Here is a 27,405-nt window from a genome sequence, read left to right on the forward strand (position 1 = left end):
CCCCAGAAAGCCATCTGAATTCTCAGCACAGCTTCTGAAGTTGGGGAAAATTATTAGTATACATGTACATGAGATCCACAAAAGCTACAGATTTCTCTTGCCAGAAGAGCCTCCACTGTCGTCTTGATGCTTTCCATGTGTTTGCTTTCAAGAAAACTAAGAAAGTAAAGTGAATGTTCTCTGGGGAGGTTCACAACCTAAATCTTAAGTTAAGAGAGATACCTACTCAGTAGTTTGAGATCCAAGGAAAAACAAGTTTACCAACAAGTGTGGACAATGACTTTCCTGAATGCCTTGAAATCAGCCAATTATTTGTGGCATAAGCTTCTCTAGTAAGGTAAGAAATTTTCAGACTTCTGTGGATGGGATATTGCCATCCCTGTAGCACCTGTGCTCCCTTGCGCTCCTTACATTTGAGCTGCTTTTTAAAAAAGAGACTATTAGAAGGGTTAGAGGCTTACCCAGATGTTTAGAAAATCTTAATGAGTTCTAATTTGTTTTAGTAAATTCTATAATAATTTTTATTGATAATTTTATTGTTTTAGCTTTTTTTTGCAAACTACTTTGAGGTTTTTTTCTACAATCAAGTAGTATATAAATTTTAGGAAATTAAAATATTTCTTTTCATTAGATAATAGAAAAAGAAGCATCCTCTTGTCATATATACTAAAAAAAAATTCAACATTTATTTACTGAATTGCTAAAATAAAGGCAAGGGAAAAAACACAGAATAAGTTTGCATCCATCATCAAGTGCAAGCCTTAGTTAAGTTACATAAACTGAATGGAGAACAAAGCCCTACTGATGTGCGTTTTCTAGGAGTTCCTTAGGTCATGAAGTGAAAACACAGATAAATGAGGCACAATCAGTTAAGGCAGAAGCTTCATGAGATTTGAGAAGGGATGAACTAATCTTATAGTTGTATCTACTGTGGTAGCTACAGAGCCATCCTTTAAGGGAATACTTAAAACTCCTCAGATTCATGAGGTAATTTTATTTCTTGTAATAATTCTTAAAAACTGTTGATGTTTAGAAGCACTAATTCAGGATCTCTGCTGATGCCTTTGGAAATGCTCCCTTATTTAAAAATTACAGGCTCAGCCCCTAAGAAAAACCTTTTAAAATCCTCACGAACTCCTGAGGTGACAACAGCAGCAGTAGCAGCTGTGGTCTCCCCTGGACCTCTTCAGGGCTTTGGGGACAGAAGAAACTCCCTAATGAGGAACATTCTGATCCTGCTATCCTATTGGCTTCAGAAAAAAAGAGCGGGAAAATCCCCAGTGACAGAAGGATTCCTATGCCTCTGTCCCAGGCAGCTTACCTGTCTGTCTGATTCTGAAGGGATTATGTCTGAAGGACAGGGAAAGCGGGTGGTGGGTGGGAATGAAAGAAAAATAAAATTGGGAAGCCCAACTTGGTCAAGGTTTAAGAGCCTGATCAAAGACTCTGCCTATCAGTTCACAGGCAGTCTCTGTCGTGGAGGTTGGTGGGTGATACCCATAGCCGTCAACTTTTTTCTTTTTTTAAGGGAAATTCCCTTATTCCGAATAGGATTCCTCGCAAGAAAAGGGAAAAGTTGACAGCTGTGGTGATACTTCCTTCACGAGGAAGCAAGTTTCTTTGGTTTCCAGTAAGAGGTGCCATCCCAAAGGTATTCCATGACCTCTGGGAGCCTCTAGTGAGCAAGAGAGTTTTCCTGATGCTGCCTTTCCATTCCAGTGGTCGTTCCCTCCTCCCCTTTCTTTCAATCATAACAATAATCACACAAAGAACAGAAAAGAGTTTCAGGCAGCAAAATGAAAATAGACCACTCTCCTATCCCAGCCAAACCAACAGAAATGAGACCTTCGGATAGGATGACATGAAAATTGAACCGAGGGAGGAAATTGATTTGGTCAGACGTGTAGCAAATGATGACAACCAGAAACATTGTGGCCCAGGGAAGAAAACAATCCTTCCTTTTCCTCTCCTTACATCCCCTGAAAGCAACACATCTGTCAGCTCTGGGGGAAACATGCATTTACAGAGCCGTTTTCGACAATAAACCAGCAATGAATGTACAAGTGGCACATGGTGGAGTTCATGGGAAGGCAAAAAGAGAATGTGCTGTATGTGTCTCTTTTAATAGTGATTTACTAGTGAAAAATTCCCGGGTGTGACAGGCTGCATTTCCTTTTGCCCAGCTATTGAACAAAAGACAAAAGGGTTGAACTCGGGGAAAACAAGCTGAGTTGGAGCCATAAGCAACTTGTACTGCAGGGAGGGGGGGGAGACTGGTCCTCCAGGCATGGTTGCAATTCAACTCCCATTAGCCCCTGCTAGTGTGTCCAATGGTCAGGGGTTTTGAGAATAGGAAGGCACTGTGCTATTTTTCTTGAAAAAGGTGCCGGAACTCACCATGAACACCTCCCTTGTTCTCTTATATTAGGAATTGCCAGACCCAGTTTTGTTTGTGTCAGTGTGCACTGGTCTAATTTATTTCCATTTGATACGATACGACCTAATAGTGAAGGAACTGTTTCTGCCACTAACCTATCTCAAGACTGAGCGAACTATATTTCTGCTCCCTTGAACTGGGCATGCTGTTGCCTAGACTTCCCTTTGGTCTTTCTCTTTAGGCATTGTCAAACTTTTTGGATTTATTTTCACACGAGAGAAGCAGTTGTGGGCAACACCCCCCCCCTCAATCTCTTCTGTGGGCTACTGCAGGGTGCTTTTTTCAAGCCTAATTTTGGTGGAGGGAGGGGTGAGGAAAGAACACACAATGTATTGACACCCTCTGCTTAGATCTTCCCAGTATTATCAACTCTTCTAACTTGCTAAAAAATTATGACATCCCTCTGCTGTCCCAGACTCATCCCCTTCAAATATGCCCAATGTATTTTTCCTGTGTGCAGAAAAATTGCTACTAGTGCATATATATCCTCACAGACACTATTCCCGTCTTCCTTCCATATCTCAGTTGTTGCCCTTTCCTCAAGGGATACAGACTTCTGCTTGGAGTAATATTCCTCACCCCCCACCCCCTGTGGGGGAGAGCGAATAATTCAGCTTGACCTATGCTTAAAAGCAGGAGAACCAACTGCAGGAGGAACATGACACCAAGTTTAGAGACCATGACATCTATGATGCAGACACAGAATAAGAGAGAGAATGAGCCCTGGTTTTAAAATTCATCTGGAGATGGATTAAGATTTCTATGGCATCCAGCCAACTGTAGATTTAAATGTAATTTGAAAGTTAAGAAAACTATGAGCTACATAAAACACATCAATCACAGAGTGTCCGTTTATGAGCATGCCTTAAAGAGGAGAAAGAAAGCAGGATTGCAATAAGTTATGTCTCGCAACTGAGCAGAGACACAATAATCAATAACTGCAGTCCATTCTCAGAGGTAGCATGTGACGCAAGAAAATGCTGGAGTAGTTTAAGAAATCCAGATTTAATTAAAAACAACTCTGTGCATATGGAGTGAACATGAAAGATCTTGGACTTTCAGCAACCCTTTTACTTTTAGATTACAAATGCATTCTTTGCCTTAGTCTGAGATGATGAATTTAGCGGTGATGGATTATATATTGTTGTTCAATTATATGTTAATAATTATTACAGTGTTATGAAGTTTTCCAGGTGTGTTGCAGGATAAAGAAATGATTTCTCTACTTTCAAAAAAAGTACACCTAGTTAAGAATTTCCAAGCAAATAGCAATGCATGTGATATTTCTTTAATACTATTTCTTTTATCTGTTTCTGAGTAAAGATCATGGCAAATGAAAGAATCTCAGCACCATCTACTTTCTTCCCACTTGAATATGAACAGGTCTTAACAATATCTAAATATCTATTATACATTTCTGTTAAATTTTTTATTTAAAAAAATGTTTTCAAAACAGAAATATCCTGCAACTCTCCAGTGAAAACAAGGCCCATTACTTTCCTTAGGATGATCCTTGGATCACTTTCTAGTAATTTCAGTGTCTTTTTTCGGAACTATAATTAACACTGAATTATGCAGTGCTGAGGTCCGATGTTGCAATACAGAATGGGTTGGGGTTGAAGGAAAAGGTGGAAGGGGTTGCTACATTTTAACAAGCTTTGCATCACTGCTGATTGAAATTTATTTTATTTATTAAATTTGTCAGTTGCTTTATCTTGGCCAGGGTAATGCAAAGCAACTTATAACCAAACAAATACACATTAGATCCCACGTAGTTGTTTTGAAAACATCCCACCCACTTCTAAAAAAGGCCAAAGACTTGATTATACTGCAAAGCTTTTGCCTGGCCCCTAAAGACATATAGATACATCCTTGTGTACAAGAGTCCTCTGTGGCTAGGAGTGCATTTTCTCATTTCTATTGGGTTCACTGAGCACTGTAGCCCATGTGTTGGTAACCTCAAGGCATAGCTGTCAAGTGTCCCTTATTTGAAGGGACAGTCCCTTATTCCAGCGCCATGTCCCGCTGCTGTCCCTTATTGATGGATGTCCCTTAAATGTCCCTTAAATGATGTCCCTTAAATTTCAAAGGAAGCAGCTCCTCTCCCTCCCTCCCTCCCTGCTGGCCAGGGAGGAGGGAGGCTCCAACTGTGTTGCTTTGCTGTGTTGCTCACCCAATAAGAAGTCTAAGAACGACTGTGGGGGGTAGAGCTTGCATGCCTTGTGTGTGGATAGTTAATGCAAGCTGAGTGGGTTTTTGAATGCTGGACGCCATTTTGTTGCACGTGCTGCTGCAAACTTTGCAGTGCAAAGCCAGGCCGGGGAGCCATCTTAAGTTGAGGCTGCATAGGCCTTGTGGTGCATGTGATTCAGATTCTATTCAGTTGAACCTCTGGTTACAAAGTTGGTTGGACAGTGTTCTCGAAGCTACCAGCATGAGATTGACCAGACTGCAAGAGGACAGGAAGACTGGATTGCCTGGAACAGGTGAGGCTGCAGGTCCCTTATTTTGGCTGCTGGTCCCTTATTTTCAAGGCTGCTGGTCCCTTATTTTCAAATCTGTAAGTTGACAGCTATGCCTCAAGGTACCTCAGTGTGGTCTACGTGAGGCTGCCATTACAGTTAGAAATAATTGTGCAGAAGTATCTAATTACACCTATAATCTCTCTGGCCACAGCCTAATGCAGAGCACATATTATCTAACAGATTGTGTTGCTCAAACTGACAGTGAATCCAACACTCCTCAGGTTGTTTGTGTGACTAGAGGAAGATTTGAAGCTCAACTAAGTGTTAAAATAGTTTAGTTACTGTGTGCAATTCACTCCTTATGGGCCCCTTTCCTCTATAAAAGCAAATTTTGAGGGGAGGGGGAATAGGAAAAATGGCAAGGAGTCTTCAAGTTTGTTAAAATTGGCATAAGCCTGTTTTACTTTTAAATTATCCACAGCATAAGAAAAACCCTTCCTATCCTACCCTTTTCGCAGCTGCTGCTTACCTGGCTGACACTTTCACTGAGCTATCCCCTATCACCGCAAGGTTTTGTTCCTGGTTATTCACTGCTAGTTTGGACCACATTAATGTATATGTGAAATTAGGAATGTTTTGCCCTAATACTTGCTTATACTTTTGAGTACATGAATATCAAAAACTATCCTTCTGTGCTTCAGTGAAGTGATGAGAATGGGGTTATGCACAACAGTAACACAATGAGAACCCTTTCAAAATTATGGTGCATAGAAACAGAGGAAGCTGCCTTATACAGAGTCAAGTCATTGGTCTATGTAGTTCAGGATCGTCTATGCTGACTGGCAGCAGCTTTCTATAGTTTTGAGTCAGGGTTCTCTCCCAGGTCTACCTAAAGATGTCAGGGATTGAACCTGGCAATCGACTACTTTTGCCTGCTCTCCTACTAAGCTATGACTCTTCGCCACCTAAGAAGGAACAAAAACAGAAGAGTGCTTTTTCTTTATCTAAATCTTTATTAGAACCTCAAGAGCTGTAAAACAATAAGGAACAACAAATTGTGTTAAATATTAAACATTTTAGTTCTGAAAAGATATTTTCAACAATATGTCCCTAATATTTCTGCACAGCAGAAGCAAAAAGATTTTAGAGCTCAGGTGGCCGTGTGCTCATATTAATTTGGTTCTGGCACAAAAAACAAAAAAGGGAGAAAAACAGACAGTCTCTAAAATCACATTTAAAGTAGAAATGTGATCACAGGGGAAACTGACAACAAGGTCTTTAATTTGCCACCATGCAATTTATGAATACATATTTCTGATGCTGATAGGCCCTTTTTTTTTTACAAACAAACAGACTGCATGAATGATCAATATTAGTACCATTAGCCATACATTTCAAAAACTGAAGAAGCCATTATGTTCTTAAGTTTTAATACTGTGAAGTGCAAATTACCAACATTTTACAAGGGAAGCAATAATTCAGTATCAAAAGTTATAAAATTAAGAGTCGTTTTATAAAATAACATCTTAGCAAGAGTCTAAAAACAAAGCATCCATTTCACACTAGTCAACAAAGCAATAAACACTTTACACAAGTGTAGTATGCATCTTTTCATTCCCATTTCTTCTAATTTAAATAGAGTAGGGGTGTAGTTCTTTAAAGAATTGACACAGGTGTGTGGTACAGCCCTGACTAGCTAACCACCTTCTATGAAGGTGTGAGTCCCTGTAAGAGAAGCTCTAAAAATTAAACCCTGGTCCCATTTCTCTTACTTTGATAAAGCCAATTTTATATCTGGTCCAGTATTTAAACTCTCCGACTGTAGACACACTTACTTGAAATCAATGGAACTTACAGACAAGCAAATGCATTTAAGGTTGGGGTGTTGTGAAGCTGCAGTCCTGAAAGCTTCCTCCCCTCCTTTACTGTTGAACAAATAGTATAGGGAGTTACGGAAGTGACTAATTTGGACAAAGAATTTCAATATTTACACCCTAAGTTGTCTACTCTCTCCCCTTGGGCCTAAGATACACAAGCACTTTTTGCACCATAGCTATGGTTGGCATGCCACTGTTATCTCACTGTTAGGAGGGCTTATATGCTACAGTTGTTATTAACTGTAGCTATTATTGTGAGGGGGGAAAGGCATTTCCATGCCCAAAGGGACATACATACCACATCTGTTTAAGAAGCAGCTCTGTCAGGATTTATGCCATATGCCATTGACAGCATAATGTTAATTGTGGAAATTGCAGAGTGGTTATTTCACCACCACTAGAATCAGAAAAGAAATATTCTGCAAACACAAGGCCAGCAAGAAGAAGAAGAAAAAAATTAATTCCCCATTAACTCCAGGAATATGTAAACCTACATTAGGTACTTAGGGTTGCTCCACATCAGTTTGGCAGCTTTTCAGGTAATCTCTGGAGTTGTGTTTTTAACAGCAGCTCAATATGCAGGAATTAACAGCTGAAGCATTTAACAGTATGGAGAGAGAGAAATCATCATCTGATCATTCCAACAAGCCATAGCCAGGCTACTGTTAAAAAGGCACAGGTACAAAGGACAGTTAGCAACCCTAGTCTCAAACATCTTTAAACTGAGAGAGTGGGAAGTTCTGGAGGAGGGGGTCCCACATTGTTCAAAATTTTGCATATGTTTCCTACATGGGGACCACATCACCTGTCGAAGCTGAAGGTTAGCACAGGCTGAGTATGAGGAATGGATGCATGGAACCAGTGCACCAGGGTCCCATGCACCAAACATATACACGGATAGTTCCTCTAAAAAGAGAGTTCTGTAAGCTAGGCCCTGCTTAAAGGTTTCTTGCAGCATACATTCGACACAGATAAAGCTAAGCATTAGAAACCCAAATGTCCCTAAGCAATTCTCTAAAAAATACCACTCTCTACTGTTTTAATTTTTTTTTTGGAGATGATAGTAGGAAAATGTAGATACTGCAAATATTTCACACAGGGGCAAAGGAACAGATTCGTATCAATACATTTCAAGTAAGCTGAAAGACAGTTTTGTTTATTTCATCAAGCAGTTAGTAGCTCTGTGTTTCAAATGGCGCTTGTAAACTTCAAAACATAAGCTAGTTAATATTATTAGCCAGTAAGGCACTTTGTCATAGAGCACACAGCTGTACAGGCTAGGAGACTGGCGAGGCTCTAAATGCAATCAAGAGACATCAATGTATTCCATGACCACCTAAATGCAAAAGGACCTTTTCACTTTTTAAGAAATCTCTTCACTCGCTCAGAGCAAAATCCGCAACAGTAAAACATATTTTCACATATTTTCTTTTTTAAAAAAAACAAAACAGAAAAAGCAGCCAGACATTTTAACAATCTTTCATTTCAAATACCCAAGCCACAAGAATTAAAGGCAAAATGGGGGTGGGGGGGGAGAGAATAAAAATAATTTTAAAAATCTCAGTATAAAAAAATGCTCCCATGGTTTTTGTTGTTGGAATTAAAAACAAACAAACAAAAAAAAACCACACACACACAATGCCGTTACAAACTTTTGATGGCTTCACATCTACAATAGCTTTGGTATAAAACATGCGCAAATGATAGCTGACAATCAATACTGTATCGAAGAAACAATGCATCAAACGAAACATGATTGCGTGGTTTAGGACACTGGGCATTTCCTATTGTCTCTTGGTTTGCATGTTCTGCTTGTTCAGAATCTTCAGCAGAGATTTACTCATGTAATAAGGTCTTTCAGCAGAGCCATCATGACTTTCTAAATCTTCCACTAGGAGGAAGAATGTCAAAGAGCAAACAATCAAACCAATGTAATACAAAAGCAATTCTGCCACCTGCTGACCTTTTTCGTGCACAACAGCAAAATCCTCAGTGTATTTTCTATACTGGATGGTTTGGCGTTTACTATACTGTAAACGCTGGTGCAATAACGTAATCAGCCCTTTTTCATTGCGTCGGCCAGATGCTGCACCAGTTCAGTCAATGAGACATTTGCCTTCCTTTGACATGAATGGGTGCAGGATCAAAGCCTTTTAAAAAATTTAATCATCTCACCTCGAAATGATTTGCCCAATACTCAAAAGCGAGGAAGTGCATTTTAATCAAGCTTTAGCTTTTATGTTAAAGCACGTTATGCATAAAACTGACATTATAATAAACAGCAGGATTTGGCCCAAGGATTAAGAAACACATCAATCAAGTTCAAAAGTATTTATCTTTCAAAAAATAAATTATTCCCTAGTTTGCACATTCATTTCCGAGAAAGATATTCAGGAATTTTGTATACCAAGTTTTCTCTTTGCAACAATTTAGCAGATACTTCAGATGAATGCATGAATGCCAAATTTCAGTGCTATTGCTTTGCATTTTCACAGTTTTCTTAGTTGCTTAATTGATAAAATGGCTCTAGGATGTTCCCCTCAAAAACATGTGACACTTCGGACACGTATCAAACATTTGTGGAGGTGCAGCTTACAAAGCTTCCAGATTAAAGCTGTAACTCGGGTTGCATCTTAAGATCTTGGACACAACTTTAGGCATACTGAACTGAAATATATCCTGGTATGTCAAACTTGAAAATCAGACTAGTGTCTTGCCTAATTGATTGAGATAAAGCAGTAAGACCAGAGTAAGTACACTATTGGCCTGATTTAGCACAATGGATGTTTTTTGCATAAGCAGCCTTCTGCCAATGCATATTCATGCTCATCCCCAATTTGCACAGAGATGCTGATCTCAGGGCTTCCCTAGTGTCTCGATAAAACATCTTTTGATGGCAACACACATTTGCTTCCAGGACCTCCAGTTGCTAACAATAACCAATTGCTTATTAACTTATAGCAGTATTTGGGACATTATATTTTGGTCATCCAGTAATGGATGACATTGATAGTATGCTAATGATCAATATTTCAAGAATATACCTGTTTCCCACTTCCTATTGCATCTGAGACTTAGGAACTACAGTACATATTATTAGTTGGACCAGCCTGCAGAGCGGGAGCTGGCAGAAGCTGACATTTCTTTCTCCTCCTCCTCCATCATTCCTAAAGGAAGACCCTGGTGAATGGGGTGGGCTGCAGCATGGAGGAGATCTCTGAAAATCAAGTTGAGGCACCTCCCACAGGTGGATGCTTTGCTTGTGAAATGGCTTTCAAGGAGTCCCTGTTTCTCCTTATAGCCCACCCCATTCAGCAAGGTCCACTGACACTCAAGAGGCTTTTAGGAGGATGGGTGGAGTTCCTGGGTTGAGGAGTGGGCGGGAAAGCCAGTTTCTACTACCATCACCCTTTATCTGACTTCCCCCTGGATCTAACCCCATGCCTACATTCATCTGGAATGAAAATAGATCACATGCCTTGGAAAGTGTGCACATAGTTGAGTGCATAGTAAATTAATTGAATGTATTCCAGTTGTCTAGTTATCTAGGATTTAAGCATCCTAATCCAAAATATATTCACCTTGATACAAGTCTTTACTTGCAGGTAAAATTACAGGGGGGTTAAAGAAACGTCTCCAGGCCATATTAAACATTGACGGGTTCCTCTTTTAGTAACAAGATTCACTGTAATAAGCCAAGGAGTGGTGGTTGACACCTGTCTGTCATTGAAATGAAATGGCTATGTGGAGTTCAAACTGTTCACCTGAGTGAATTTGGGAAAACTCCAGTTTTAAGCTTGTCAGCTCAAGACATGCTCAATTACTTGCAGAAGAAACAGGTCACTGTTCCACAAATAACTAGTCATTGTGTGCATGAATTTTCATTGAATGCTTTCCATAAATATAGCCAGTCATTCCTGCCTTAATGATGGAGGGCTATTATGTTGAAGGGGGTTAGAGAGCACAAAATAATATTGTATTTAAAAAACAACCAACACAACATGCTACACTAATTTCAGAAGCCTCTTATGACCCTGGAACAAAACAAGCAGAAAAGCAGAAATTACATTACTGTAATTCAGCCAAATCCTGCAATTATTATATAGTTTAGGGGTGAATAAAGGAAGTTACCTTAAAGTAAGTCCTTAACCGAAGGCTATAAACATGATGAAGCCTCTCAATTTTCTGAGGTTTAGTTTCTTCACTCAGTTTCCACCAATAAGAACATATAACAACACAGATTAGACCTCCAAGAGTTCTGTGTTCCAATATCTGTTTCTCATCTTTGCACAGTTAGTACTTTCCCACTGTGTCTATGGAGCAATATAGTCACTTGCCTTCCATAGTTGATGGGAACTACAATGTTTCTGCACTTTCAATATTACAAAACTGTACTTTATTATGTGGAATACTGAGCTGATGTTCAATCACTGGTGTTTTCTCAAACGACACTCAGATGTAGTTCTTGCTTTAATCAGTGATTGGCCAGGATGCTCATTAGCATGACACATATTTCTTCCCTCATATGAAAAATAATTGGATGTTTATATAAATACAGGGGCTCAAAGCAACTTAAGCCACACTTATCTCATTCTATTTCTCCTTCCACTTAGCAGCAGTCAAGATGGCTGCAAAGCAAAACCCCCCCCACAAAACCCAAAACCTTCAATTGGGGCTTTTAGCTAGTCCAGGAGGGCTTTCTCCACAGGGGAAAAAACAGTACCAAGTTGGATTTCATTTTCTGATTAAGGTAAGGCTGCAACTTACGCACATTTAACTTGTGTGCATTCAGCTTTACGCGAACGGTAAAAAGAAGTTTTTAAAAAACCTAAAAGGGGAAGAGCGGGTCGAGTTCCATGGCAAAAATACTTTGGCAATCCCACCCATCATTGAACTTAATGGGTTTTGACTATGTATAACACAACCCTCATGTAATCTGTGGGCCTACTGTATTTCCGAAAGAGCTAAATCTTTACACAACACAGGACGAAACCATGGCACACTTAAGCAGTGCCACTAATCATTTTTTTAAAAAAAATTACACCACAGATTTAATATTGCATCAGATGGAAAAGGCTATTGCTTGGCCTAGATTTTATCCCTAAAATGTTATCTCTGGCACAAGACCCTTTTAAAACAGTTTATCCTTAATAATATGACTCTCGTTCTAGGCAATTCAAACAATCTTTCATTGCATTCTTGAAGATGACTCAGTATGATGCTAATCTATCTCTCTCCCCCCCCCCCTCCTTGCATGTGACATCTGTAGTGGGGGAGACTGACATAGCAATTTGCTCTTCGTCATAGGGAACCATCAATACAATTTAATCACAGTTTAAGTTGCTGTCAACCAGCATGTACAGTAAAAATACAGCCATAGCACCATAATTACAAATTTAGGACCACCTGCTGGTTACTAGTCTTTATCTGTTTATGGCTAATTAGGAATCACTGTAGTGCTTTCAAAAATTGCCTGAATATCCTTTACAAATATACACCTATAAAAAATGTATCAAAATGGCTGTCATTTCAAACAGCAAAATCTTGAGTTAGAAAAGTTATTAAACACTAAGAGCTAAATATTAAAAAAGCTTCACATTTACACTTTTCCATAGGCACTCTATAAAAACTATGATGTGGCCTTGTTTCACAGCTGTTAAATAATGGTTTTAAATGTTGCCCATTTGCTCATTTTTAGATAGTACAAAGCAAACACAAATCATTCATTAACCACAAGCATCATTTATACTTTAAAAAAAAATTCTTTAGCCTAAATAATATGGATCCTGCTTATTTTATCTTAAAACTGACACTGTTGCCATTTTCACATTTAAAAAAAAACAAAAAAAATTATCCCATTAACTTCTTAGGACTCAGTTCCTTCTTCCCCAAAATTCGGTGTAGACTAGCTGACATGTAGTAGGGTTTTGCTGTAGATCCATCATTCCTTTCCAAGTCTTCACCTGAATGCGAAGTGATCAAAAGGAGCCAAAGCAGCAAGCAGCCATGCAGTCAAACACAAATGAAAATGAGAGAGAAAGAGACAGAGATTCAGAGGGAGGAAAAGAAACAACATTAGAAAACTTGTTACAAGAGAACTGAATTTTAGTGTTGCTGGTGCTGTCGCAGGGTGCCACGAAAATGCTAATACCCACCTTTTAATATAAACAGAAGGTAGACCACAACCAATGTTGAGCAACATTGCGTTTAACACTTCTGCACATGCAACATATTAAAAGTGATTATTCTGTGCTTGGTAGTAAAGCTGGATTTTCTACTGAAGGGCCTGTTTTCTTATGAATCTCATACTTGGGGGGGTCTTGACCACCTTGTAATAACAGTACTTTCTTCCCAAGAATATTGCATCCCATGTGAAAAATCTGTATCATTATTTCTGGCTCTTTCTTATTCTGCTTTTTATTTTTGCCACAAGAGGTCAGACTCTGCTGATATCTTTAGAGAGTTGCTCAGCAAAATAGAGGACACACATATATATTATAAGGGCAGCTTTCGCCAAGCTTGTGCCTGCAGTGTTAGCGGAGGCTGATGGGAGTTGTAGTCCAAAACACCTGAAAAGCACCAGGTTGGCAAAGGCTGCATTAAAGCCTCTTTCACAGGCCCCGTGGTCATCACTGCATTCCTTTACACATTATGACACCCACGTCATTCATGTCGGTAGGGCTTGCACAGAAAAGCTTCCTAGTGGCCTGTTCTCAGAAAGCACATTTGGAAAAGGATTGCACTAATCCAAGGGTCCGAATTTCATCCCACAATTGCATTTTGGGGGGGGGGCAGGGGGGGGGAGTCCAATAATAAATTGATTTAACTTGGAAGAACACTATTTTTAGTTTAAGAAGTGCAGTTTTCAGATGCATTGCTGTTAAATTGTATTGTAAGAATGTTTATAAACTGCCAAGTCATAAAAAATATATTATAGTGCTATGCAGTTATAGAGATTTCACTCAACAACTGGGATGCCTATGCCTGTGTTCTTCGAGAAATTTAATTCACCATAAAGTTTCACAAATTCAGCTGACAACTTCAGAATCTGATCCTTTATTTCACTATGTGGGATACATTGGGTGGAGAGTTATCCTCTCCAAGCTCGCTTGCCAAAGCCTTATTTTTAAATTTGAATAATGGCAACAAACTTGTTTTTGAGGATGAACAACATCCCATCCACCCAACTATTCATAACAAATTAGTTGTTGGAAGTCAACAACTCAAGTTGACTTTTTCCTGTGCATTCCAACATAATAAATCAGTTTTATGAATGCACACCAAGATTGTAGATCACCATCTCCTGCTCCAACCAATTTTTGAAGCAATTTTCGAAAGACAGTGAATCACAGTTTAGACAAGTGCTAGAACTTTCACAAGAATACTCGCACACACTGAAATGGCAGAAAAAGCCAAAGTGCATGCAAATGGCGGTGGCAATCAGCTTCCAATTATAGATTGCAGCCTCAAGATAGCCGGGTCCTTTGCTCAGGAGGTGATCAGAAAGCGGAGTGGGGGAGAAAAGATCTCTATATTGGAGATCAATATCACAGAGGAACAGAAAATCAGGAGTGCATAGAAAATAAAATGATAACTGGATAGAAGGCAGGTTTTCGCTTATTCAAATAATATTGTGAATTCCAGGTGTTTATGGGCTGATTATAGTGGTAATGATAAGCCCTTTACATGTGTTCCAAGGTACGTACATATCTATCTATCTATCTATCTATCTATCTATCTATCTATCTATCTATCTATCTATCCATCCTATCTATCATGGCATTACAAGAGTCTTGATACTGAAAATATGTTATGTGGCTAATACCTAGCTCCGATTAACATGTGAATAAGGGCTGATATATGTTTGTCATGTCAATGTATATTAAACCTTCAGCCCCTGTAGGGGGAATACAATTTTACATTATTTTAAATTAATACAACATTCTTGTGCCTTCAAAAATTGCAAGGCTGTTATAAGCGGGGTGACACAGCATTCATCTAAGTGAAACACACTGGACATGATGAAACTACAGAGCACCCAGAAGCAACATGTTAGTACTTATTATGAAACAGTCTCTGAAGACTAGCTGGTCTATTTTACTGACTGAACTAATGAAGCCACATCTGATATTGCTGTAATTCATATTCTTTTTTGTAGTGAAGATTGCAATGGATCAAACAGCACAATGAGAGAAACAACAATGGCTTCCTACTACATATTCTTTATCTTAGCATTATCAAAAAGAGGAAAGTAAACAACAAAGAGCCAATTACTTACAAAAGCAGAGGAAAAGTGTGTCAACACACATTGCATAGACACTGAAGAAACCATGTGCAACTAGGTAAGAGCCTATAATGACCGTCTGAAAAAAGGAGGAAGAAACATGTTGATTATACATTATCATATGGGAATTAAATAATATTGCGTGACCAGGTGGCGACAGCCCCAGCTCCCAGGGATCACAAGGAAGGAATAAAGACTCTGACAATGTTATATGGAATTAAAATTAGGCCACAACTTTATTAAACTTCCAAATGTAGGAAGACCTTGGCTTAGGCCTTGGGCGTGTAGCCCTCCCAGCCCCCCAGCCGGGGGAAACTGGGACTCATCAGGGTAAATGGGATATGGGGGTGCTCGGTGAGACGTAAGTGTAGCAGGCAGCCCAGCTCATATCCCTGCATGCAGAGTAGTTCACTGACAACCTTTCAGTGTATGGCCAGTGACACCCATATATATAACCCCTTTAAGAGGGGGACCCTGGAATCGCCACTGCAGGGGAGTGAGTCGCCACTTCACGCCCCCCCCACCAAATAGGGAAGAAAGGATTCCACCCAAGGCCATAACCGCCAAAGTTGTGACGAATTGCTACAAGGAAGACAAAACCTGCCAATGCAGGAAAATTTCTTCCTGGTCCTTCAACAGCAACCAGTCAAAGATTGTAGCAGCAGCCGCTAAACAGGAAGAAAAAGTTAACCTGCAAACAAGAAACATTAAACAACGGGAGGGTAGGGAGGGTGAATCTCCAGAGCTGACTGCCTGACTATTGTCGGCTCCAACCCCTATTTATAAATGGGGCTGGCCCCACCTCCCAGCAAGAAACTTGATTACTGAGGCTGGGTGTGAACCTCCAAAAATTAACACTGAGAGGCAAGCTAGCCCATTTGCCAGTAAGCTTCCTGGGAATTGTAGCACAACACGCAATCCTGCAAAGGGCACCCACAATGTAAAGTGTGAGTGCTCATTATATTAATTTACATGCCCCTTAAGAAGTTAGGCTGCAGGATATGTCAGGTACCTCCTGATCCCTTAAGTCCTTGCCTTGATCAGTGAGGTGTTTGCACTGCTTGTATTCACAGGAGCCCGAGGGACCCAATTTTATCAAATTCCCTTCCAGTTTAGGTCAGACATCTACTGAAAACTTAAATAAACAAATAAAACTCCAGCAGGCATTCTGATTTCTGGTTTTATAATTTGGGGATTTTAAAAAAAACCCGTTGTATTGAATTTCTGTATGTTGCTTAGAGATTATTGCAATTGTCTGAATAAATAGAAAAAACAAGCATTCCTTACTTTAAACTATGAGAAGAAAAGAGCTATGTTCAGGCAATTTTCTGAACAGACAAAGGTTTAAACCATGGGGGAAGGCAATGCCTGCAATGTCCATGGCTTGCAAGCTGCTTTTCAGATCTTCCTGTGATTAATGCAAAGGCCTGAAGGGAGTTTTAATGTGCTTTTATAAATCTCCCTGCAAGCAGGAACCCAGACTTATCAGGGTTCCCAGTTTGGGGAAGAGTTTCTTCAATTAACATGCATTAAAAAACCAGCAAGAAGTACCAGAACTTACAGGAATACTGAGGGCAGGGTTTGCCTCGAGGTCCTACTGCCCTATTCCCACATGTTCAGGAGAATGCCTGACCATGGCTTTAATTGTGGATCTGCAGCGCTCTTGCAAACTCATTGGATTTCAAGTCTTTCCTGCCTAAGTAGACAATTAGATGTGATATATAATAAACCATCCCAAGCAATGGGACTCTGTATCTCACTAATGCAAGCTCCTTTGGTGCTTGATGACCCCCCCATCCCAACCTTGAAGCCTCCTGTTCTATGATGTTGATCCCTGACCTCTCCTCTTCCCTGCCATGTATCTGGTGAGCATGGACTGTGCCACTTATATCTTCTGCGAAGCACTAATATAACTGTGTATTTGTTCTGGACTTATCTGTTCTGCCCTTTGCTTCTTCTTATTGGTGTGAAGCCCTAAGATGAATAGAAAAAGCCCAACCACAGACAAAATGCAAAGGATGTCACTGTTAGAGGAAGGGGGAAAGGAAATGAGGGAGTTCGAGACCCATGGATCCTAACATTTGCCATGCCGTGGTGGGTGCTAGGTGCCAGGCCTGGTTTCTAAGAACTTTAGTAATGTTCTTACCAAGAGTGGGACCCAATAGTAATTCAGTGATGGTGCTTCTTGTGTGAATATTGGTATCCTGTGTGTGAAGAAGAAGAAAGCTAGGACACCTATAAGAGGGGGAAAGATAACATTTTTCAAGCAGCTGACTCTGACTTGAATTATTTCCAGTATTTGTACTGGGACAAAACTGTATTCAGATTAATTATCTGTGATTCACACAACCAGAACATTTTAATCAATGATATCATGTTATGAATCAAACTGGCTTTTATAAGTAAAGAAGAAGACAGTGCAATGAAAAGTACAATTTTAAAAAAAGAGAAAAGAAACACAAATTTGATTTTTTTTAAAAAAAAATAACTCAACTACTTTTAGTCTTGGAGAACCATTCAACTACGGTGTATTTCCATATATCTGATTCAACATTTTATATGACAAATTGGGATATTAATTCCCGATAACATCTGTGCTAAGTAGGAAGCGAAAGACATGTAAATTAATTAGCCCAAGGGATTTGTCCTTAAGCACAAGGAAAACATTAATCAATTTCACTATTTCATGGTTTGCGTTTCCAGACAAATCTCATTTACTTTTACAGCTTTAAAATAATGTGCAATAACAGCAAACAGCACATTATAGATGAAGTTGAGTACCAGTGAATTAAGAGTTCAAAATCAACAAGGAAGTGAAAAATCAAACTTTCAGAACATCATCAATTCAAATTCCGAAATTAAGAGTATGTTTAAATTGAATATTTTGGGACAATAAACTTTATTAAATCTATTCACATTAATTACAAATACACAGATCCTAAGCCAAATTCTGTACATGTAAAGCAGCCCGGGACAGTACTGATCCGCTATTTGGTGGGGATTAAATCCACCCCACTATTCCCTGCTCTCTATGCATGATTAGCATTATTTTCCAGTTAGTGCACAGAGCAAGAATGCCTAAGCTGTAGCCCTCCAGGAATCGCACAGCAAGCAGACATTTTGAAGCATACTTATCAACCCACTTAGGGATATATCTGCTGATGTCTGCCCCCACAATCAGATAGATAGCCCTCAGCTGGATCAGAGTGGAAAGATTTAGAAGGGCGATGTTAAAAAAAAACCTGATTTCTGTTTCCGATCCAAACAATTTGTAATGGGATGATTAGCTGCTTGTGCATAAAATCGTGCTCCCTCAGAGTTTGTGCGGCTCCACAAACCTCTGTGTGTGACAGAGCTCCTCAAACATGTCTGCTCTAGTCACTCGTAGAGTCTGACAGTGGCTGTCTGCGGAAGCGCTTCCAGCAAAGAAGCTCCTTAACGGAAACGCGTCTCCTGGACTCACGGCGTGACAGTTTCCGGCGAGGCGTGGGTCTCCCTATGGGAGCCTCAGATACCTCCCCACTGTTCTCGCTGGAAGCGTCTCTGAGCCCTCCCTCCTGCTCGCATTCCCTCAGAGATCCACTCCTCCCCCTGCTGGTTCCTGCTTCAGCTGTTGAGTCTCTTTCTTCCTCCCTGAGCCCCTCCACCACCTGTTCCTCCGATGGCAGTTCCCTGACATCCACCTCCCCTCCAGGGCCCCCCTCACCCCCTCCCATTTCCTCTCCTCTGGGAGGTGAAGGGTTAAAACCCCGAAAAGAATCTTCTTCATCTTCAGACGTCTCGAACAATTCCCTCCATCGATCGCCGTCCTGGCTCGCTGAATCCTCCTCCTCCTCGGAATCTGTGAACCCCTCCAACTCCTCTTCTTCGTCGGTGGTGGCAAAGTATTTCCTCCGGAACCTCGCTACAGGCTGAGGTTTACGTGGGAACCTCTGATGAAAAGTTTCTATTAAAACTTCGTCATTGACATCCTCTGCCCTAACCCAGGTGTTTTCCGACTCCGGTTCCCCTTCCCACATTACCAAATACTCTACTTGATCTCCCTTCCACCTGGAATCGAGGATCTCCGCTACATGGTAGCTGTGTTCCTTCTCCTCCATTGCTGGCCCCCTAGTGACCCTCCCTTCTCTGTCCCCTTTATACGGTGACAGCAACGACCTGTGGAAAACTGGGTGCAGCTTCATGTGGTTCGGTAACCGGAGTCTGAAAGCCACTGGGTTGACCTGCTGCGTGACTTCAAATGGGCCCAGCCTTTTGGGTCTTAACTTCTTACAACCCCCTTTGAATGGCAACCCTTGGGTTGACAGCCACACCTGGTCCCCCACCCTAATGCTTTCACCTTCCCTTCTGTTTTTGTCTGCCTGCCTCTTATATTCCTCCTTAGCCCTGTTTAAGTTGAGTTGGAGCTGGCGATGGATCGCTTCCATTTCTTCAACGAACTGTTCTGCAGCTGGAACGCTCCAGTTCTCCCCTTCCCCCCCCCCCTGGGAAGGCTCTGGGATGGCACCCGTGATTAGCCAAAAAGGGGCTCATCCCCGTGGACACGTTCTCTGCATTGTTGTAGGCAAATTCTGCCAACGCCAGCTTCTCCACCCAATCATTCTCTCTGTCATTCACATAACACCTCAAATATTGCTGGAGAACACCATTAGCTCTTTCCGCCTGCCCGTTGGTTTCTGGATGACGGGCCGTTGAGAAATTAACCTCTACATGCAGTAAGCTCATGAGCTTCCTCCAGAACCTGGAAGTAAATTGTTTCCCTCGGTCTGAAACCACCCTCAAGGGGGCGCCATGCAACCTAAACACATTTTCTACAAACAATTTAGCTGTTTCTTCTGCTGTGACCGCATGTGAGCAGGCTATAAAGTGGGCCATTTTAGTTAACAGGTCTACCACAACCATGATGGCTGTTTTCCCTCTAGACCTTGGCAGATCAGTCATGAAATCTATTGCCACTGCTTCCCATGGTCTTTCAGGTGTGGGTAGTGGTTCTAATAAACCTGCCGGTGCCCGCCTCTCCCCCTTGGCTCGTTGGCATTGGTCACACCCTCTCACATACTCCCGCACATCTTCCCTGACCTTGGGCCACCAAAATTCCCTGGTAACCAGCCACATGGTTTTGTGTTGCCCAAAATGCCCTGCTGTGGGGCTATCATGCAGTTGCTTGAGTACCTTCTCCCTCAATTCCCCTTCAGGTATATATAACGCTCCCTTGTAGTACAATGCCCCGTTTCTCTCCTCAAAACCCCCGGGTTTGTCTCCCTCCCTCCTGAGACCCCTGAGTTTGTCCTGGGCGTATTCATCATGCACCGTTCCCTCTACCAATTCCCTTTGCCCCACCCATGCCGCCCCACACACCCAGCGGTCCTCTGGAATGACATGGGTCTCTTCGGGTGCTCCCTCCCCCTCCAAATATTCAGGTTTGCGTGAGAGAGCGTCCGCCCTAACGTTCTCTGGGCCTGGCACGTAACAAATCTCAAAGTTAAATTTGGATAACTCCTGGGCCCATCTCAACTGCCGTTGGTTGAGCACTCGCGCAGTTCTCCAATACTCTAGATTCTTATGGTCCGTGCACACTTGCACCTTATGTTGTGCACCAATTAGCAGGTGCCTCCATTTCCGGAAAGCCTCATGAATAGCAAGAAGTTCCCGGTCGTACACCGTGTAGTTCCTCTCGGATTTGTTCAGCTTTCGCGAAAAGAAGGCACACGGTCGCCACTCTGACTCCTCCTTCCCCGGCTGCAGAAGAAGCACCGCCCCTATGGCTCTGTCAGATGCGTCTGTTTCGACCCTCAGCTTCTTTTGTAAATCCACATGCAGAAGTTGTTCTTCAGAGGCGAAGGCCCTTTTCAGTTCCTCAAACGCTCGCTCCGCCTCCGCCGTCCAAACAAACTTCTTTTTACTGCTGAGACAGTCCGTAATGGGCGCCGTCAGGTGGGCGAAGTTTCGGATGAACTTACGATAAAAATTTCCAAACCCTAGGAACCTCTGCACATCCTTCTTGGTTTTGGGTGTTTTCCATTCCAGCACTGCCTGAACCTTGCCGGGATCCATGGCCAATCCCTTGTCTGACAGGCGGTACCCCAGGAATTCCACCTCCTTGGTATGAAACTGACACTTCTCCAGTTTCACCCACAGCCTGTTGGCTTGCAGCCTGCTCAACACTTCTCTGACGTCTCTCACATGTTGCTCCTCATTCTCCGAATACACCAACACATCATCTAGGAAGGCCACGCAATTCTTGTAGAGCAAAGGACCCAGTACGTGGTTCATAAAAGATTGAAAGCACGCTGAGCCTGCTTGTAATCCAAAAGGCATAACGAGATATTCAAATGCCCCCCAAAGGGGTAAACATGGTGGTTTTCCATTCATCCCCTTTCCTTATACGTATCAGGTTGTACGCCCCCCTTAGATCCAGCTTTGTAAAAATCTTTCCCTTCCGCACCCTGGTCAAAATATCATCAATCCTGGGCATAGGGAAAGCCACTGGTTCTGTCACTGCATTTAACCGCCTGAAATCACATACAAGTCTCGGCTTGTCCGTGTGCTTTTTATCCACAAAAAACACTGGGCTACCCCCCGCTGCTTTGGACTCTCTGATGAAGCCTCTCTTCAGGTTCTTGTCAATGAACTCTCGCAACTCCTGCATTTCTCTGTCTGACATGGCATACAACTTGCCTACAGGAAGCTGTGCTCCAGGGAGTAAATTGATCTGGCAATCAAAGGGCCTATGCGGGGGTAGTTGGTCAGCTTCCTTCTCGCTGAACACGTCGCTGAGATCTGCATACTGTGGTGGTACCTTCACCTTCTCCATTACTTCAGTCCCTGCTAGGGTGGCTTGGGCCCCTGCTGAACCCTTTTCCCCTTTGCAGTGTTCTAAGCAATGTGCTGAACCAAAGGAAACCACTCTTTGATGCCAGCCCACCAGCGGATCATGTAGCGCTAGCCAGCTCATTCCCAAAATAATGGGAGCGCCTCCCAAGGTGGCCACATTAAACGCTATCAGTTCTGTGTGCCTTGCCACCCTCATTATCATTGGGACGGTCTGCAAGCTGACTCCTCCTCCCAACAACTCCCTGCCATCGATCGTGGTCACCTGCAGGGGGTTGCTTAAAGGGATCGTCTGTATCTGGTGTTCAGCAGCAAACTCCTTGCTCATAAAATTGCAGGAGCTGCCTGAGTCCAACAGCGCCTTTATTTTTAGGGGGTGTCCATTTTGCAGCTCTAGCGACACTTCAATCACTAGAGCAGGTTGAGGAGCTTCTGGCACGGGCACTTTCACTGCTCTTTGGCCTGGCTGCAGTGCCCCGACTGTGGCAACCAGGCGTTGGCTTTTACCTGCTCTGTTTCTCCCTGCTCTCCTCCCTCAACAGCTCCCACCATCCCTTGCCATTCCTTCCTCTGGGGGCAGACTCTGGCAAAGTGGCCTGGCTGTTGGCAGAGATAGCATTTCCGGGCGCCCTTTCCCTCCTTCTTAGCCCCCTCACTGGGTTTTGAAAATGCGTGCGCGCGCGCTGTTCCGATTTCCATCGGCTCTGCCGGCGGGAAAGCTGGCTCAGGAATGTCTGGAATGCGGAACTCCTTCCAACGTTCCCCTCTCCCTTCCCGCCTCTCCAAGGCTCTTGCCTCCTGACGCGCTCCTATGGTCAGCGCAGATTTGGTCAGCTGATCCATAGACACCGCCCTGGGGCTCCGGGACAGTTCGTCTTTCACAGCCGAAGAAAGACCTTCTTCAAATAGCATCTGAATGGGTGCCGCCGATAAATCCCAACCCAATCTGTGAACCAGCATGGTAAACTCAGTCCAGTACTCACGGACAGATCGGCTTCCCTGCTTGCAAGCCATTAGCTGTCTGCGCACCACCCCTTCCTCAATATCGCTGGAAAACATGATATCCATTGCACGAAAGAACTTCATCGTGTCCTTTAGGACGTCATTGTGCGTTGCCATTAGGGGTCGAACCCAGTCCCGCGCCCCCTTCTCAAGATGCCCAATTACGAAAGCAACTCGCGATTCCTCATCAGGGAACTCATCAAACTGCACATTAATGGCATATTGCATCTCTGTCCTAAAGGCATGGTAATCCTTGGGGTCCCCCCCAAACTTCTGCACCAATCCTGGTACCTTTCTGGGGAACTGAGTGGCTCTCCCCTTCTTGTCTGCATCCTGAGCCCTTCTCTCCTCAAGCCTCGCCGTCTGCAGCGCAAGTTGGACTTCCAACGCTCGGTATCTTTCTTCCAAGCTTGGACCAGCCCCAACCCCTGCTCCTCCGGTTCCGGCTGGGTCGCTCATGATGCTTTCTCCTGCACAGGCAGCGTACAGAGACTGTCAGACTGCTGTAATGGGATGATTAGCTGCTTGTGCGTAAAATCGTGCTCCCTCAGAGTTTGTGCGGCTCCACAAACCTCTGTGTGTGACAGAGCTCCTCAAACATGTCTGCTCTAGTCACTCGTAGAGTCTGACAGTGGCTGTCTGCGGAAGCGCTTCCAGCAAAGAAGCTCCTTAACGGAAACGCGTCTCCTGGACTCACGGCGTGACAGTTTCCGGCGAGGCGTGGGTCTCCCTATGGGAGCCTCAGATACCTCCCCACTGTTCTCGCTGGAAGCGTCTCTGAGCCCTCCCTCCTGCTCGCATTCCCTCAGAGATCCACTCCTCCCCCTGCTGGTTCCTGCTTCAGCTGTTGAGTCTCTTTCTTCCTCCCTGAGCCCCTCCACCACCTGTTCCTCCGATGGCAGTTCCCTGACACAATTTAACCATATTTCTTGAATGGATAGTACCTACATATGTTATGGCTTTCAGAATCCACGACAAGACTTGCACCATGTTTGACTTTAGGAATCTAATAGTTCATATCTCCCCTGGACAACCAATATGAACAAAAAGTTATAGGTCTCTGCAGTATGAGACTTCAATTCATAGTCCTCAGGAATTAAACCATCGAGGTGCGGAGGTCAAATGGCTTGAGAGGCTGACTGTTCTCTGCACAACTAAACATGACAACTGTTGAGCTACACAGTTGAGTAGCTCCTTTTCCATGCCAGTTCCATTTATTTACAGAACCACAACTTCTGCCTTTTGTTTTTTATATACGCTCTTTGTGGAGATAAATGATCTCCCACAATTTGAAGTGCAGCTAGTAAAAGTCTTCAGAGAAGCAGTGAAATGATACTGCTTACAAAGTGCTGCATTTCCTGCACGTGTTACAAAATTTAAGGAGAAAGAAGGAAGCCTATTTTGGCCTAACCCTGTGAATATAGTGGATTCCCTCAGTACTAAAAAACCTAGGTTAAGGCGGAACTACATGCTGTCTGCATTTGCATGTTATGATAAGCCAGCCTTTCTCTAGCCAACAATCACTAGCCAACTTTAAGCCATGAGTTTTTGTTGACTTGTTCATCCTTGATTCAATTGTAACAGGAAAGCAAGGCTTCTTGGTATGTTTACCCCACTCATGCCGGTGGCATGGGCTCATTTAAAATGGCCCATAATAAATCAAAGTGTGCGGGGGTTTCTTTACACGCAAATTCAACTGTTACTCAGCAATCCTGTATTCCAAAAACCAGAAGACTTTTTTAAAGGGAAGAATCAGCGAGCACAAAGAAGAGGGTGTCTCAGCACTGGTCATATAGTCATATCCACACACACCCCAAACAGTTTTGTTCCAGTTGAGTTTAGAAGTTGAAAAAGGGCTAAACAGTCAGCCGTGGAGTGGATTAAGCATCGTCACTAGTCCTCTGCTGGAAATGTCCCCAAACATAATGATATGTGATAAATATTGGTTTGGGGAACCATTGTTTTTCTTGTTGCATGCATTTCTTCCCTTATTCCCATCTAATTGTGGCCCAAATTCTTTTGCTTGCTGTCAGTTTAGATTCATGCCAGTAAAATAATCTAAATAGCCCCTTGTTTATCTGATTAATGAACATCCCGAGACACTGAGATAATGAGATTTCCCCACAAAGATTGACATGAACGAAGCTCAGGTTTTAAAAAGGCTACAACATTTGAATTAGTAGTGCCCAAATCAGAGAGGTCTCAGTACTCAGCTAGACTGGTAAAGAAAAAGTGATTTATATGTGTTGTATGTGCGATATAACATATTGCCACCAGATGGCGACGTAGAGCCTCATTTTTCTCTACCTGTTTTCCCTGTTTAAATTTACAACGCTGTAAACTAAAACACTTATTTGATGTGTCTAGATCCAGCCTTGGTCAAAGCTCCTTATCAAGCTATTCCTTTAACTCAACCAAGCTGAAAATATAATCTGAAAGAGTCTGTTGACTTACCCACTCCTCCAGCAACAAGAATTTTTCCCAGGAATAGTAAAAAGTCTGTCACTTTATCCAGCACTGCAACTCTATGCAACAGAGATAATGAACAGGATTGCAAAAGGTTTATCTCCAAAAGTTAAAACAGGGCTACTTTCAGCCAACATTAAAATCGTTGAGAAGCTTTGGTGTGAAAACTAATTTGAAAAGTTTAATTCTAAAGCAACCATGTAATGTAATAGTTCACTGTGCTGAAGAGTCTAGTTTTAAAGATAAGAGTTCAAACATGCTAATTAATCTAAGGGCAGAAAAGATTTATATTCTGAGATACTGGGGAAAAGGTAGATGCTCTTTCACTTTCTGATTAGTATCTTAAAAGCTGCTGAACTAATTATTTAACTAAGCAACAGAATGAAGTAACGGAATGTACCATACCAGTTCAGAAAGTAAGTGTTGGGGGAGGGGTGACATTTTTAAATGCTCCCCTTATGTAAAAATCCCAACATTATTTTTTTTTAAAAAAAACTCATTGCAAGTTGAGATCTAGTACAGAAAGAATCATGCAAAACTAAAACCGTTCTTAACGTTAGCTTTTTTCATTGTTTGCTGTTGTTGCTGTTTTTAATGTAGGGAAGCATTCAAAAGGGTGTTTCTCCTCCTCCCCCTTCTGCAGTGGTATGATGCAATACATCAGATGATTCTGTTGCTTCTGCAGCCTAGGCCTTCATGCTGGCAATGGTTTGAATATTTAATAGATTAGTAGAGTATGTTTTTGAAGTGCCATGGAGTGGCAGGTGTCACACAGGCTGGATCTACACTGATGTTCTAAACCATTCATATTAAAACATTCTATAAAGCTTAACAGGAATTTCCCACTGTGGGAGGCTCACTGCTCTGCAGCACCCTCTAGTGTCTCATTTTAATAACACATTTATAATGTTTTAAATGACGAGTCCACAGGTTATGGAATGCACGGTCCCTTACCTCACCACGTTTCTCATGAGCAGGAAGAAAGCTTCCCTGGCTGATGTGCAGAAGTTTTTACCATATATCGCAATCTGCAAAATATTAACAGCTGTTAACTTGTTTGTGGGAAAGCCCCATTATGAAAAGGGTTTGCGCTGGGGGGGGGCAGAACTATGAGAATGGCAAGATACAGTGGTACCTCAGGTTACATACGCTTCAGGTTACAGACTCCGCTAACCTAGAAATAGTGCTTCAGGTTAAGAACTTTGCTTCAGGATGAGAACAGAAAGCGGGCTCTGGCGGTGCGGCGGCAGCAGCAGGAGGCCCCATTAGCTAAAGTGGTGCTTCAGGTTAAGAACGAATTAAGTACTTGACCTCCAGAACGAATTAAGTACTTAACCTGAGGTACCACTGTACAAAGAAAGAAAGAGGTCCAGCACCATGTTATTTCCTGTCTGTGAACAAAAATATCCACTTGCACCTCACCCTGCTCTGTTTGCTTTTAAAGTTTTATTTCTACTAGATCCCCAAAAGTCCCCTGCTAAGAGATACTAAAATATTTTCTCTAAAGCTAAGCCACAAATGGACAATTTGCATTATTGTAAAGGAGCCAAAAATACAGGCAGATAATTGGCAGTACAGAATATGACAATGGACCTGGCCACACAAATCTGCTTAAGACAAAAATATTAAGAATGACTTTAAACACAAGTCTGAAAAAAAAGTGAGTCTTCCAATTGTCAGGAAGAAATAAACCACCAATGGAGCTTTACAATGAGACCCAAAACAGCTTGGTACTCACACCTGTCATTCAGAACCTTAATCACAAATCCAAACAAACTACAGCAATGCACTCTACATAGGGCTGAATTGCCTGCCTTAGTTGCACATGCAAATCAGCATTCATTGTTTGTTTCCTCCAAAGAGACTATGATTGGTAAGGCAACTACAAGCCTTGGCTATAGATCATGGTTTGTTTGGGGTGAAACAAACCATGAACACTGGTTTAGACATAATGTTAAACCCTTGATTAAAGGAAGAGCTCAGTTTAAGGAGTTGTGTTATGTGCAAACATGACCATTGTTTTCATTATTTCTTTCTACGGTT

At 42.1% G+C, this 27,405-nt stretch overlaps 1 protein-coding gene across 2 annotated transcripts in view; it reads right to left on the minus strand.

Moving 5' to 3' along the window:
• Positions 1-5,895: 5,895 nt before the first annotated feature.
• SLC44A5 (solute carrier family 44 member 5) overlaps positions 5,896-27,405 on the minus strand; it is a 174,309-nt gene continuing 152,799 nt past the window's right edge. For both annotated transcript variants that reach the window (XM_081193759.1, XM_081193760.1), the window contains exons 18-22: positions 26,317-26,390; positions 25,351-25,421; positions 17,210-17,298; positions 15,058-15,142; positions 5,896-12,742 (exon numbers count right to left, since the gene is read on the minus strand). In XM_081193759.1, coding sequence (XP_081049885.1) covers positions 12,630-12,742; positions 15,058-15,142; positions 17,210-17,298; positions 25,351-25,421; positions 26,317-26,390 — 432 coding nt within the window. In that variant the 3' untranslated portion in view covers positions 5,896-12,629. The remainder of the gene's footprint in view (positions 12,743-15,057; positions 15,143-17,209; positions 17,299-25,350; positions 25,422-26,316; positions 26,391-27,405) is intronic.

This window comes from Podarcis bocagei, assembly GCF_964188305.1.
Source record: "Podarcis bocagei genome assembly, chromosome: 5".
Classification (NCBI taxonomy): Eukaryota; Metazoa; Chordata; class Lepidosauria; order Squamata; family Lacertidae; genus Podarcis; species Podarcis bocagei.